The following is a 13034-nucleotide window of genomic DNA, read 5'->3' as shown; positions in this document are numbered from 1 at the left end:
CTCTTTCATTGTAACATGGGATGTTGGGCTAGAGCTGGTGAAACAGCTGCCGAGTCGGGGCATTGTCCTAGGGCAATTCAATATGGCCAGCTGTCTTCATACCTCTGACGGATAATGCACTGAAATACTCGGCGGCATTGCTGGGAATCTGCAGGATTCACAACCCTCCCAAGCAATAACCCCAGCTGGGAACTGCCCGAAATCTTCTTGTTCCTTCCTCCCTTTTCTCAGGTGAGCCCTCAGAACAAAGGCCCTGCCTTTGGGGCTCCAGGAGAGCAGCGATTCCATCTCCTCATTCCTGGTTTCCACGGCAATAAGAAGACAGCTCTCCTTGCCAACAGCGGTGCAGGCCCTGTCTACACTAGGCTAAAAGATGTTGTCAAAAGCCCAACGCTTCGGTTGCCTTGTGCTAGAAACTCCTTTGCAATGCCTCACACAGCCCTCACCACAGGCATCTCACCAGCATCAGTTGGACCATTTGGTTGGGATGAGGCTTTTAGCTCTGGTCTCGCTCAACCGGTGCAGCCTGTGTTGGTTTCTCTGCAGCATACATGGGAAGCCGTGAGAGCCGCAGCTGCCCCAGTTCTCCATGTTCCCCATAACCCTATCCCACAATGCGGCGCTTCACGACTGGAGGTGACTCCAATGCCCCCCGTCTCAGGAGCAAAGCTGACTTACGGGAAATGGGTTTCAGGAGCCCCAGCATGCACTGGGACAAGCACAGCTGTGTGGGATGCACCCAATGGCATGATCAGAAACAACACGGCACTGAAGCATCGCACGGGCAAGTGAGACGAGTATCGTGTGCTTTCAGTACCTTCGCAATGGGCTTGCTTGCTTTGTGTGGACCCATCCATTGTGTCGGAATAGACCATGCGGAGGCCCCTTGCTAACTTCCTAACTGCCTGATCATCCCCACCACCTTGAAATCCACACTTAGAGGGGCCCTTCCACATGTTGATCTTTCCTAATGGAGTTAACCACCTCTACACTATCACCCTTCCATGGGTCCAGGGATCTACACATGGGGGTTAATCGAGCCTGCCCTGAAGGCAATGGAAAGATTCCCATTGACTTAGGTGGATGCTGGCTCGAGGCTGTGGGGAGTAGATGGGCGGGGGTGGAATCTGGCAGTGGGAGTATTAAACCTGCATGCTCCAACCAATGCTGCCTCCACCCAAAGAATCTCAGTTCTGTTCCAAGCCAGACAGATTTCAGTCGTTACAGACTTTCAGCGAGAAAACTACTTTATGCCTTGGGGTGATCCAACATTCCTGGTCATGTCAAAGAATGACCGATTCCATTTACAATGCACCTGTGGCCTGTAGTAATTAGATGCTCCACCTCAGACCTGGTCGCAGCCTTAGCTCAGTCTTGCTGTTTGTAAAGGAGAAGGGATTGGAGGCATGGGAATCTCAGGGTCCAGGTCTCTCCCCCTGCCTAAGACACAAGTAAACCTGGAAGTCAATGGGTCCAGTCAGTTAATTTGCAGAGGACGAAACCCCAGTGCAGGTTTTCCTTCCCACACTTCCTACTGTGTCCTGGCAGGTCCATTGTCTAGTGTCAGCCCCTGAGTATATGTGACCTAAACCCCTTCAGTGGAGCGCTGTCCGTCCCCCTTAGTAAAGCTGATAAATCTGCTACAGCCTTGGGTAGCAAAGGTGAGTCTTTTAGATCAGGCAGCAGAGGGTTCTGCTTTAAAATCCGGAGCTCACCGGTTTGATCCCACCAAGGAGTGTGGCATTACATCTCTCCTGCCAGTATAGTTCCAGATCCCTGTGGTGGTATTTGCCAGCCTCAGCGTCCTAAGCCTCTCACCTGCCTTTAAAATCATCCAAAAAAAATCAAACTTATCTGAATTCAGAATCAAATGAGATTCAGATCATGCTCCCGGGAAATCTCACAACTGAAGAACACTGCTTCACCTTCTGTGATGGATCTTAGACTGCATTCCTGCCCCGGCTTGCTGAGCTCACAGATGGCCAATGAAGCAGTTTTCCTTACAGAGGTGAAACACCTGATATGTCATTAAGCAGTGACATTCCCTGTTAATTGCAAATAAACCCTAGAATCTGTTAGGGTTTCCAGAGGTTGTTCTTGACCAACTATACTCACCTGTGTGGCTGCTCCAGATCCTTCCTTGCTGAAAATTCAACCACCATCAAGATATTTGGACAAATCCAAAAAACTGGAGTACTAACACAGAGAAGGACAAAGTCTTCCTTATACTCTCCCATCTGTCTCCAGCTCTTAGTTTGCAAGCTCTCTGGGGCACGGGGCATCTTTTTGTTCTGTTTTTGTACAGCCCCTAGCACAGTGGGGTCCTGATCCATGATGAGGGCTGCTGGGCTCTATAGTGATACAAAGAAAGAAAGAAAAAATAAAGGGTAAATAAATGCAAAGGAAAAAAAAAGCATATTTTTACATCAAGCTGGTTACCTTAATGTAAAAATCTTAGTGGAGAAAAAACCCTGTAGTTTGTATCTCAGTGTGTCTAGATGATGATGAAGTATACTCCAGACAGTGGGATAGGGTTCACCTGGACTAGCGCCATCAAGGTAAAATCTACCTGTGACTTGTCTCCATTAAGATTTTGTTTATTATTTTCCCCATGTAAAAAGGCTTTCTAGTTCTTGCAGCGAAGACCTAGCTAGAATGAAACAGTGAATTGAGCAGGAGAGATTAGAGCCGTAGGAGCTTCAGGTAACAAGGGGAAAGAATCGGTCCTGGTCAAGGGTGTTCATGGCAGGGGGAGGAAACAAACAGCACAGTTAAACCAGGAAGGAGTTGGACCAAGCAGCCACTGCTGTACAGGGAGTTTACTACTGTCTTAACATCACTTTTTCTTTGGGCGAGTATTACTGTTGCCACAAAACAGGTGTGTAGGGCTGGGACTGAAGACTTGGTCCAGGAAAGATCTCTAATTTATTAAGTGATCCATAATATAAACCACTGTTTGAGGTCCCTATGCCACGAGAGGCAATGATTTTGTGCATGATTAATTAGCTTTAGACAAAAGTCAACTGGCATTAGGCAGCAAGTAACTAATTTCTCTATGTTACATAGAGTTTACAAAGGTGGTGGTGGGGGGACATTTGATGCTAGAGATCTCTCCATTCAGTAGAGGATTTGAATTATGACTTGAAAGTACAGGGCCAGATTCTGAATTCATTCATAGTGTAAATCTGGAACAGGGGCATACGCTTCTGAATGAGTGAGGTCAGAACCTGATCTCACAGATCAGACGTTTCCCTTTTAAAACGCAAACTCCATCAGGGTCTTATAGATATTCACTGTGAGGACAACATTTAATTTGTGTTTTGTAACCACTGAGGGGGATTTGAGGTTTAAAGAGATCACCTCCTCCTTGAGGTAAGGTCAATGGAAGTTCAGCAGGGGCAGAATTCATCCTCCTAAATGCTTTATGAGCTCTGTAAATGTTGCTTATTCACTGTATCAAACCCCAATCTTTTCATCACTCATTCAAGCCATGCGGGGGAAGCCCCTAGAACTACCAATTCATTTTTTCACATCAGCTGTTGGGGGGTGGGGGGGTGGAGGGGAGAGATAGAGAGAGACCACAACTTGTTGGTTAGAAAATTCTGCTGTAAAAAATAGTAACCTGTTAATCTGGGGGGAAATTATAGGGAATGTGGTATCTTTTCCCACTAGCTCTTGAAATACAGTTACAGGTCTTTCCCCAACCTGCTTAAGATGCCAAATTTAAAGTTTTCTACTAAAGCAAAGAAGGAGGGGGCTTGCAAAACCAAAACTGAACAAAAGCATTTTCATGATACATGTGAATGAAAATGGTGTTTTGTTTTGCTTAAATGACAACCTTTCTTTGAAAGTTTGTAAACCCAAAGAGAGCATCACATTGTTTTAGTCCTGGAGAGCCAGAAACTGAAACTGACTAGAGACAAACCTGAAACTGACCAGCGGAGACTGAATCAAATGCAGAAACAGTAAACAAACAGTGATGAAGAGAAATATAGATTTTCAAAAACTCCATCTTTAAGTTTTAACAATTCAAGCTGGTGTTAGTAACAAAGGTAAAGGAACTTTTTCAGATGTGATTTGGTTTTTGAGCCAAAGTCCCTTTCAGTGTTTACTTTGTTTTTGACTGAAGCACCTACAAGTTTATGAAATGTTCAGATCCTCAGGGCAGCCGCAACTGTAACCATTTCCATCTTAAACACTTGTTCTCTTTGATGCAGACGTGTTTCCATGTTTAAGTCTCACATGTTTAAGTCTCACATATATTCCTGATTTCACAGAAGGAAAGTATATTTCTGATATTTTGTCCTGAATTGCTGATCCTTTTCTACCCCTGTGTTTTGACAACAAATTACTAAATGAGCAGATTTTAGTTAAAAATGTTCAGAGATTCAGAGGATATTAATAGGCTAATTCAGACCTACATCTGGTATAAAAGCAAACTGCTAATTTAATACTGAGTTGGATTTCAAACAAATCTTTCAGAACTAGCTATCATCAACTGAATCTTCTGACAGGAGAGCTTCTTGTCCCTATCAGGAATATTTTCTGAACAAACGAAACAACATATAGTTTAAATTGTGATTCCACTTACAGTAAAATGAAATACTTCACAATTATAGTGGTCCTTATTTCTTTTGTCTTGAATGCTCACTTATATAGTCTACAGGTTCTTGCTTTATATTTAGATCAAGCCAAAGATTTGTTATATAATTGAAATGGTTAATTACAATTAAATGAAAAATAAAACCACCATTTCTTCTTGCTTTATATACTGTGTATTTTATTAAAAGTTCTCAGCACACATTTGTTTGGCACTAGTAATGATACACTTTCAAATTGATACTAATTTAGACTTTAAGTTTTTTTTTTAAACAAATGTAATATTGTATAAATAAGCTTTTGTTACTGCACAAGCAATTAGAGAAATACATTCATGACAGGTTCAAATGAGAATTTGTAGAGAACTATTTGCATTTAACTTGTTCTTGTTTGCTACTAATGTACCAAAAAGATTTCTAACACAGATAATTTATTGGTGTTAATCTGAAACAGAAAATAATAGACTTTAAGTGTGTCTTTTCATAGTAATCTCATATTTCAATGAAATGTCATGAACATTTTTTTCCCAAAACTTGCAGCATTCCATGCCAAGAAACTTTCCTAAACATCTAAGGAAAAATAATTGTTCTACTTGCAGACACATTTTTAAAACTCCGTAAGAAGAATTTTTTGCCTGAGCAAAAGATACCAGAATAAAAATAAAACAAATACTAAAAATCAGAATATATTTATGAAGACAGAAACTTTAAGCTGATGTAAAAAAAGAATAGTACAGAAGCTTCCATTCTACATAGTGCCTCAACCATATACAAAAAAATGCAACTGTTTGAAGTGACTTCAAAAAGAAATACAACCATGTTTAGGGAAATATTTCAGAAAAACTACACATTTATAAAACTGGCAGTGTTCTTAAACTGCAGGAAAACTGTTGCTTAAGACATTCATTTTATAAAGACTTCCTTACTGGGTTTTTGTTGCAATTAGTAGCAACATTTAAATTGCCATGAGAAATTGTGTGTCTCATAGTAGATTGGTTTACCAAAAGTATATTTTTTCCCCACATTCAGCTAAGACATGGAAGTTTAACATTGTATGACAGTCTCCTCACACCATCTTCTTGAAGTGAATGAATGCAAGTCTATTTTCCCCAAGTAGATCAATGATTTAGCCTCCTTTTCTGTTTGCATTCCCTAAATACCTTGCATCTGGAATGCTCCACCAAGGGGAAGTCCTTTGACTGATATTCTTTCTTGTTTCAGATCTAAATTAAAGACTTCCCTCTTTGTTTGGATTGTTTTTAGGAGAGGCTCCCTTGATTTCGTTATTTTAAAGGGTAATGTTACATGGGGTCGGTCCTCTGGAAATTAATAAACTACAACAAAAGTATTTTGGTCAAGTTTTGAAAAAGATCTGAACTAAGTAGTGGTCAAAACAACTCATTTATTTTACCTGACTTCATTTATCTCAGCCCCATTTCCATGTGAGGTTGCAGAGTTTTCAGATCAGTTGCAAAGAAGAAGTTTTGAAGGGCTTATTCTCTGCACTAGGAAGTTTCTTTAGAAATTTCACTGCTCTGTTCTTTTCACCTGTAAATTTCAAGCTTGAATTACAAACTGAATGCCTTAATAACATGCATATGGCCACAGCAGTTCCCCTGTAAAGAGTCCTCTGGTGAATTTAGTTTGGTTCTTGCAATGCAGCTGGAAGGGAGGAAACAAACTTTATCTTGATGAGCATTATGCACATTTTTAAAAGAAGGGATCTCGGTGTAACAAACTGGTTTTGATGAAGTGGAGGTGAAACATCGTTTTTTAAAAGATTCTAAGACAAAAAGTAATTCACAAGTCATTTTTTATTAAGCTCCTAGGTATCGATTGCATATAATTCACACATTCTGTTGGGTATTACATGCAGTAGATAACTATCTTGGAGTGATTTAAAGTTTGTTTACTACCAACCTTTGCATGCAAACCCTCATCAAAGCAATCTTTAATGTATAAATACTGTTTTAAAAACTAAAATCAACTAATTTAAAGATGGAAATGGATTTATAGAGAATAACCAAATTGTTAAGTAGCATATATTAGTAGGGCATGTAGCATTCAATTAGTGTCCAAAAAACCCTCCAAAATCAAAGTAGGAAGTTTAAAGAAATGGTTACCAAAAGAAAAGAAAATGTAAAGTATTTTTATATACCAAAGTTTCTGGGCGATTATCAATGCAGACATAATAGATATAATGCAGATAAAAATCCTTAAACAAGGATTTTCCAGATGACTTTTACTTGATGGATTAAAATAACTGAAATGCCCTGCACATGTTACTAAACTGCTTTTGAAACCTATCCTTAACATAATTAAATACGTTGCAACGCCCCCCCCCCCAGTGGAAAGAAAACACGTATTGGTAAATGTTATTAGGAACTGTTTAATTAAAGACACTAAAAAGGAAGATCCTGGTATAGACTCTTATTGGGAGTTTATAAATCATGTGTTGTTGCCTGTCCGGAATGTGTTAATAACAAATCAGAAAAGGGCAGGGGATCCCCCCCCCCTTTATTGTCTGTTTCAAACAGTGGATCTTATTGGGTGGTGTTGTTTTTTTAAAGTCTAGCTAACTTTAAGAATGAGCATCGAGCTCCTCGGTTCAGTCGGCAGTTGTGCGTTTTGTTTTGAAATGCCACGCTCCAACAACAACAACAACAACGTGTAGCCAGGGATGATCTGTTTCTGCCCAGCATAATCTTTAAACAGAAACAACCTGCAGCTAGAGCGGTCACCCCCAAGCTTGCCAAGGAATGGGGTTTATGCCACACTCATCCACGCCACTTAGCTGGCGGATTCCAAAGATGCAATGCACACATGCCTCCCTGCCTGCAACACGACCCACCAGCTCCGCACCGGGGCTTTTGCACCGAGGGGTGGCACGTTTAGAAAAAGATCCCAGCTAGCAAAGGGACTGGCCAACAACATGTTGCCTTTCGGGGGGGATAACGGGCGCCTCTGCTGAGCCACTTTTGCGGCGGCACCCCCTTTTCCTTGGGAATCTGGAAGGGGAGTGTAAATTCTTCCTCTCCCGGTGTTTTACCGACGGGGCTGGCCTCAAACCAGGCTATTGTAGGAACTGAAAGAGACCTACCCCCATCTTGGTGACTTAACTTACAAGATCATGGACTCTTTCGCCTTTCCCCCTCCTCCCCCAGACAATGAAGGGAACTCCACTCCCAGGAGGCAGCTGGCAAGAACCTTCCCCACTCAGGATCAGAACGCGCGTGGGAGCCCCCGCAAGGGGGGACGACACACGTGACGTTTGCCACGCGGGGGTGGGTGTGAAGCGGAAGCATTTTGTATGGAGGCTCAAGGGGGGTAGGGGGTGTTTGTTGGTTTCACAGCGATCAGCTACTACACACCGGCTTCCACTCCATTCATGAAATCTAACCTCAGCGCCTGGGGAAGGCATGAACACAAGGGGCTCTCTTCACACCCACCTCTCTTTTTTTTTGTGGGTGGGGGGGGGAATGATTTCGGCTCTTCCTATTTTAAACCGCCCCTAAAAATAAAGTCTGCAAAGAAGAAAGGCTGAGACTAGGGCAAACCGGAAAAAGGGGGGGGGGGGCGATTGGGAGCTTGATGTCCGATTCCATTGCAATTCAGAGACCCCCCAGAGACGGGAAAGACGAATGAGCTCCCATCCCTTGGCCTGGGATGAGTGACATTTTCCAGGGTATTCGAAGCCCAAGCCATTCTTCCCCATCCCCCTGTGGCTACCATCCTAGATGGGTGCGACCCTCTCGCTTCTTGGCTGATCAAAACATGCGCCCTTTGGAGGAAAAAAAAAGAAAAGAAAAGACCATGTGCATGGTCCTGTGTGTCTCCCCTCCCCCCACGGTGCTCTCAACGCATGGAGCATGCAAAGAAGCACAAATCGCTGCAAGGGGGGGGGGGGGAGCCAGGGCTTCATTCATTCACCCTTCTCTCCGCAACGTGGTCTCTGTGCCTGTCCTTCGTGCACAGAGGGGCGGTGAGTTCCTGGAGAAATTCCTCCCAGGGTCCCCGATATGGCTTGATTTCTCTCCCCCACCCCCCAAGCTTAGTGATCCCCGACAGAAGATTGCAAAGAATAAAGGGACACATCTCCCTGTCCGTCCTAGGGAGCCACCATAGATGAGATCAGCTCCCCCCCCTCCCCCAGCACCTCTTTTCTCCGGATCGAGGGATTTTTATGGTCCCCTTCCCCACGGACACTGTCCCCACACTGCCTGCAAAGCCTCCCCCTCCCCCTGGCGCCAGGGAATCCACCTCTCTCCTTTGATTAAGAAGTTTACACCAGGCAAATCCCATTCAAGCCCTGGGAAGCCATGGGGGGAGGGTAGCCAGGCTGGGGGTGGGTGGGCTTGATGTTTAGAGAAGGCCGAGAGGGAAGCTGGAGGGACCCTCGCTGAGATGAAGCCAATGTCCCCAAATCTAAGGGCTGCCTTGGGCAATTGTAAATACAATAGTAATTTATTTATGATGATTATTTTTTTAAAATAAAGGGTCAGGCTCCCCCGGCTGTGCCCGCCCCTCCCACTGCAGGGGCTGGGCTTTCGGCACCACCACGTGGCTTCCTCTTGCAAACATTTTCACTCATTTTTTCAGGTCGATTTTATTTAGAGGCGGTGCCAGGCAGTCTCACCAAACGTCCTGTGACACATGAGTGCGACTCAAAGGAGTTGGGGGGCTGGACGAAAGGCAGCCGCACTTTTCCCCAGCCCGCCATCCCAGTTGAACCAACCAACTCCCCCACTGAGCCTGTAATCACCAGGAATCCCACCTCCTCCCCCCCAGCCCCTGCCCAGAGGAAAAGCCTAAAAAAACAACCACCACCAAACACCCAACAACTCGCTTTCCCAGTTGTTGGGCTCCAGTTTGAATTGGGAACGTTCCCCTTTTTTTTTAAAGTGTGGGGGTGTTTTTGGTTGTTTTTAAAGACTCTGTAAAGAAAAGTTGTTTCCCCCCCAGCCCTATCAACCCTCCCTCCCCCCCCTTCCCTCTCTTAACACCCACCCACCGACCATCCACATCTCTTGTGATCCACCATGAACAAGCTGTACATTGGGAACCTAAACGAAAACGTTACTCCAGGCGATTTGGAGAAAGTCTTCAATGACCACAAGATCTCCTTCAGTGGTCAGTTTCTGGTGAAATCGGGCTATGCCTTTGTGGATTGCCCTGATGAGCAATGGGCTATGAAAGCCATCGAAACTTTTTCTGGTAAGCAGATTATCTCTCTCTCGCTCTCTTCCCCTCCCCCCCCCCGCTTTCTTCCTTTCTGGTTTTGCACCAAATCTCTTAGTCCCTGCAAAATAATACCGATAAGGGAAGGGGGGGGGGGCTCTGCTGTTCTAACCCCCCCTCCCTTCTTTCTCACGGCTCCCCCAGTTCATCTCTGATGAACGCACCCACTCAGCTATGGCCCTCCTGTTTCGCCAGCGGGCCGGATCCCCTGGCGTTGCCCAGGGCCTTACACGGATCGCCTTGAAACAACCAAAATCACGAAACAGTCTCCTTCTCCCCCCCCCTCACCCCACCCCCATCCAGCAAATCGGGTGGGTGCGACGAAGGCCACGCGGGGCCGGCACCAGCAAAGCCGCGCGTGGGGGAGCCGAGATCCCCGATTCCCACCCACCCCCCGACTAGCTTGGGAGACCGATTCTCCCCTCTGCTCCCCCCCTTTGCCTTCCACCTTCAGCCAGAGCACCCCGTATCCGGGCTGGGGGGGGTCCCCCTGGATCCAGCCCCTCCCTCCAAGCAGCGCCAGGCCATTCGGGGTTCCCAGCAGTCTTCCCCTGCCCCCCAGCTTGGCTCCCCACAAGGCGTGGGGGTCGTAATCCGTGTGTGGGTGGGGGGGTCCCATCTGCAGGAGAGGAGGGGGGCGTGAGACTTTAGCCATTTTGATTTGAACGTGGGGTTTCCTGGGGCATATGTGTTGTAGCGCGAAGGTCGCCATGCTGTGTTTCTCATAGAGAGAAACTACTAGGGAAGCAAATAATTTTTTTTTTGCTGATGCCAGGATCGCTCAAACTCGGATCTTCCTTTTCTCCCTCTTCTCCCCACCCCTCAATAAATAAATCAGTTGCAAGGCAGATCTCCCCATTTTGAAGGGAGAAATCCCTTCATTTCATTGAGTAACATTTTATCTTTTCAGCCCTGGTGTGAAAAAACTCTGCCCCTGAGAGCCCTACACACAAAAAGAACGGAGCTTAACATTTAATTCCTTTTTCTTTCGCTGAAACAGACTTTTCTGTTCAAAACACAGCTCGGGGCGAGCAAAGGACTCAAATGTCCCCAAGCAGCATTGTCCAGGGAGCTACTGGCCAGTACCTCCCAATGCTCCCCAGCTTGAAACCAGTTTTGTATTTAATAAAGTGCCCTGGCAGATGAATCAGAACATGCATTTGTGCTGTGTGGACCATCGTCACTGGAATTAAAATGAAAAGGTTTAGGGGCAAGAATGTTACTCAAACCTTTCTGCATCCCACCCCTGCTCAGATTTAAAAAAAAGACACATTTTGTTTTTAGGGAAAGTGGAGCTACATGGAAAACAGCTAGAGATTGAACATTCAGTACCCAAAAAGCAAAGGTAATCGTGTTCTAATTCCTCTTATTTTTCCCTGTTGGAAGGTTATAGCTAAACTAATTGGGGGGGTGTTTTGGAGGGGGGGGGATTTATCATCACAATTATGGGCCTGTGAAATTAAATTGAAGAGGGGATTATTGCGTTTTAGAGCTGCCCAAAGCTAGGCATGAGTCAATTCTGATGATCAACTTTTACATTTGGTCTTTGTTTGTTTAAGTTACTTTGAAAGTAAGTTTAAAAAAACAACAACCACCAGATATTAAATAGTGGTTTGGTGTATTGCTGAGATCTTGCTGAAGGCTCCCTGTTGTTTTGTTCACTTTGAAATGCCTTTTACTCAGTTTTAAAATGTCTTACCTAATATTTTAAAAAAGTTAAATTGGATTTTTTTTTTAAAAATTGGGGCTTGTTTTCACATTTCATGCCTAGGCGTAGTTAAAATTAAGGAAATTGACCCAGCTTCTTGTGGAAAAGAACTCTCACTGAGTTATAATTATTAAATTTCCTTTATCTTTACTTTAAACATGAAAACGTGTCTCCCTTCTTTACAAGTATAATTTCTTCCACTAGATTTTTTTCAGAAGTCTACAATTTTCTCCATGTTCTTGGCCTTTTGTTGTTGGGTGTTCACTTTGGGCTGACAATTTATTCTGGTTACCAGCAGATATTTTGCAGTTTAGGGCAGATCCAACATGAAGAAGAAGAAATATTTTCTAGAAAAGATACATTTCCTCTACCCCACAGGAAGCAGGCGAGTTGGCCCAAAATACAAATAGTCTACGTTGAATTCTAGCAGAATCTGTAATATGCTTGATCCACGTGACCAGGCAGTTACTTCAACAACAGAGCAGGAGGGAGGTGGCTTCTTAAAAGATTGTTTTAGCTTTTTTATGACTGAAAAAATATACTTGAAGACTCTAGTGGAATCAGTCTTACTAGCAAAGGGTAAGCCTTAATTTTTGCTTTCCCAGCTCTCTTTTTCCCCCCCCATTTGTTGGCCTTTTAAAATTACCCACCAATATGTCCATTGAATCCCAGAGACTGGAGGGCTGAAAGCAGGGTGTTCTATGGGTCAGTGAGACCCAGTAGGTTTAGCTCAAACCTCAAAACCGATCTAATCATTTAATGTAAAATATTTTAGCAGTAAGCCCCCAACGCATGCATTGATGATCAATATTGCTTATTACAGTGTTCAAAGACTTGGTTGTGGTGTAAATTTCGATTGAATGAAATGTTGTTGGAAAGGCAATTACAATATGAGAGGTAACATTATAAAATCGAAAAAAAAGTATGTTTTTTTTTTTTTTCGTGGCACTGCTAGAAAATCAATAGGTTGTGTGGAACACAGTAGACTTCAAGCTATTTCTTAGTTCACTTTCTCCCAACCCTTTTCAGACTTTATTAACAGTATCAAAGAACAGCTATACTCAGTAGGTTGTGTGGAACACAGTAGATTTCAAGATATTGCTTGGTTTGCTTTCTCCTAACCCTTTTCAGACTTTATTAATAATGTCAAAGAGCTATTCTTAAATGTAAACACAGTGTAATTCAAACAAATTGTGGCTTAAAGTTTATAATAAGAGGAATCAGACCTAAGATTAGTTAGCAATTTTTAGTGAGAAACAAGAGAAATAAAATTAATTACATATAGAATCTATATACCATAGTGTGGTGGTTTTATATATACACACACATATATATGTGTTCACACATACACACACTGTCTGCTTTATTTAAAGCTACAGAAGCCATTTTTGATGTTGACGTTCTCCTTAAAGTGCTTAACTTCAAATAACTTTTATTAGTACAATATTGTGGTGGTGTTCAAGTTGGATATATTCTCCTATCACTTAACT

At 43.5% G+C, this 13034-nt stretch overlaps 1 protein-coding gene across 3 annotated transcripts in view; it reads left to right on the top strand.

Annotated features, from left to right (window-relative positions):
* Nucleotides 1-9637: 9637 nt before the first annotated feature.
* The window catches only part of IGF2BP1 (insulin like growth factor 2 mRNA binding protein 1), a 56405-nt gene continuing 53008 nt past the window's right edge, over nucleotides 9638-13034 (top strand). For all 3 annotated transcript variants that reach the window (XM_054014453.1, XM_054014454.1, XM_054014452.1), the window contains exons 1-2: nucleotides 9638-9812; nucleotides 11121-11181. In XM_054014453.1, coding sequence (XP_053870428.1) covers nucleotides 9638-9812; nucleotides 11121-11181 — 236 coding nt within the window. The remainder of the gene's footprint in view (nucleotides 9813-11120; nucleotides 11182-13034) is intronic.

Source organism: Malaclemys terrapin, chromosome 25 (assembly GCF_027887155.1).
Source record: "Malaclemys terrapin pileata isolate rMalTer1 chromosome 25, rMalTer1.hap1, whole genome shotgun sequence".
Taxonomy (NCBI): domain Eukaryota; kingdom Metazoa; phylum Chordata; order Testudines; family Emydidae; genus Malaclemys; species Malaclemys terrapin.
This window is presented reverse-complemented; position numbering and strand designations above follow the sequence as displayed.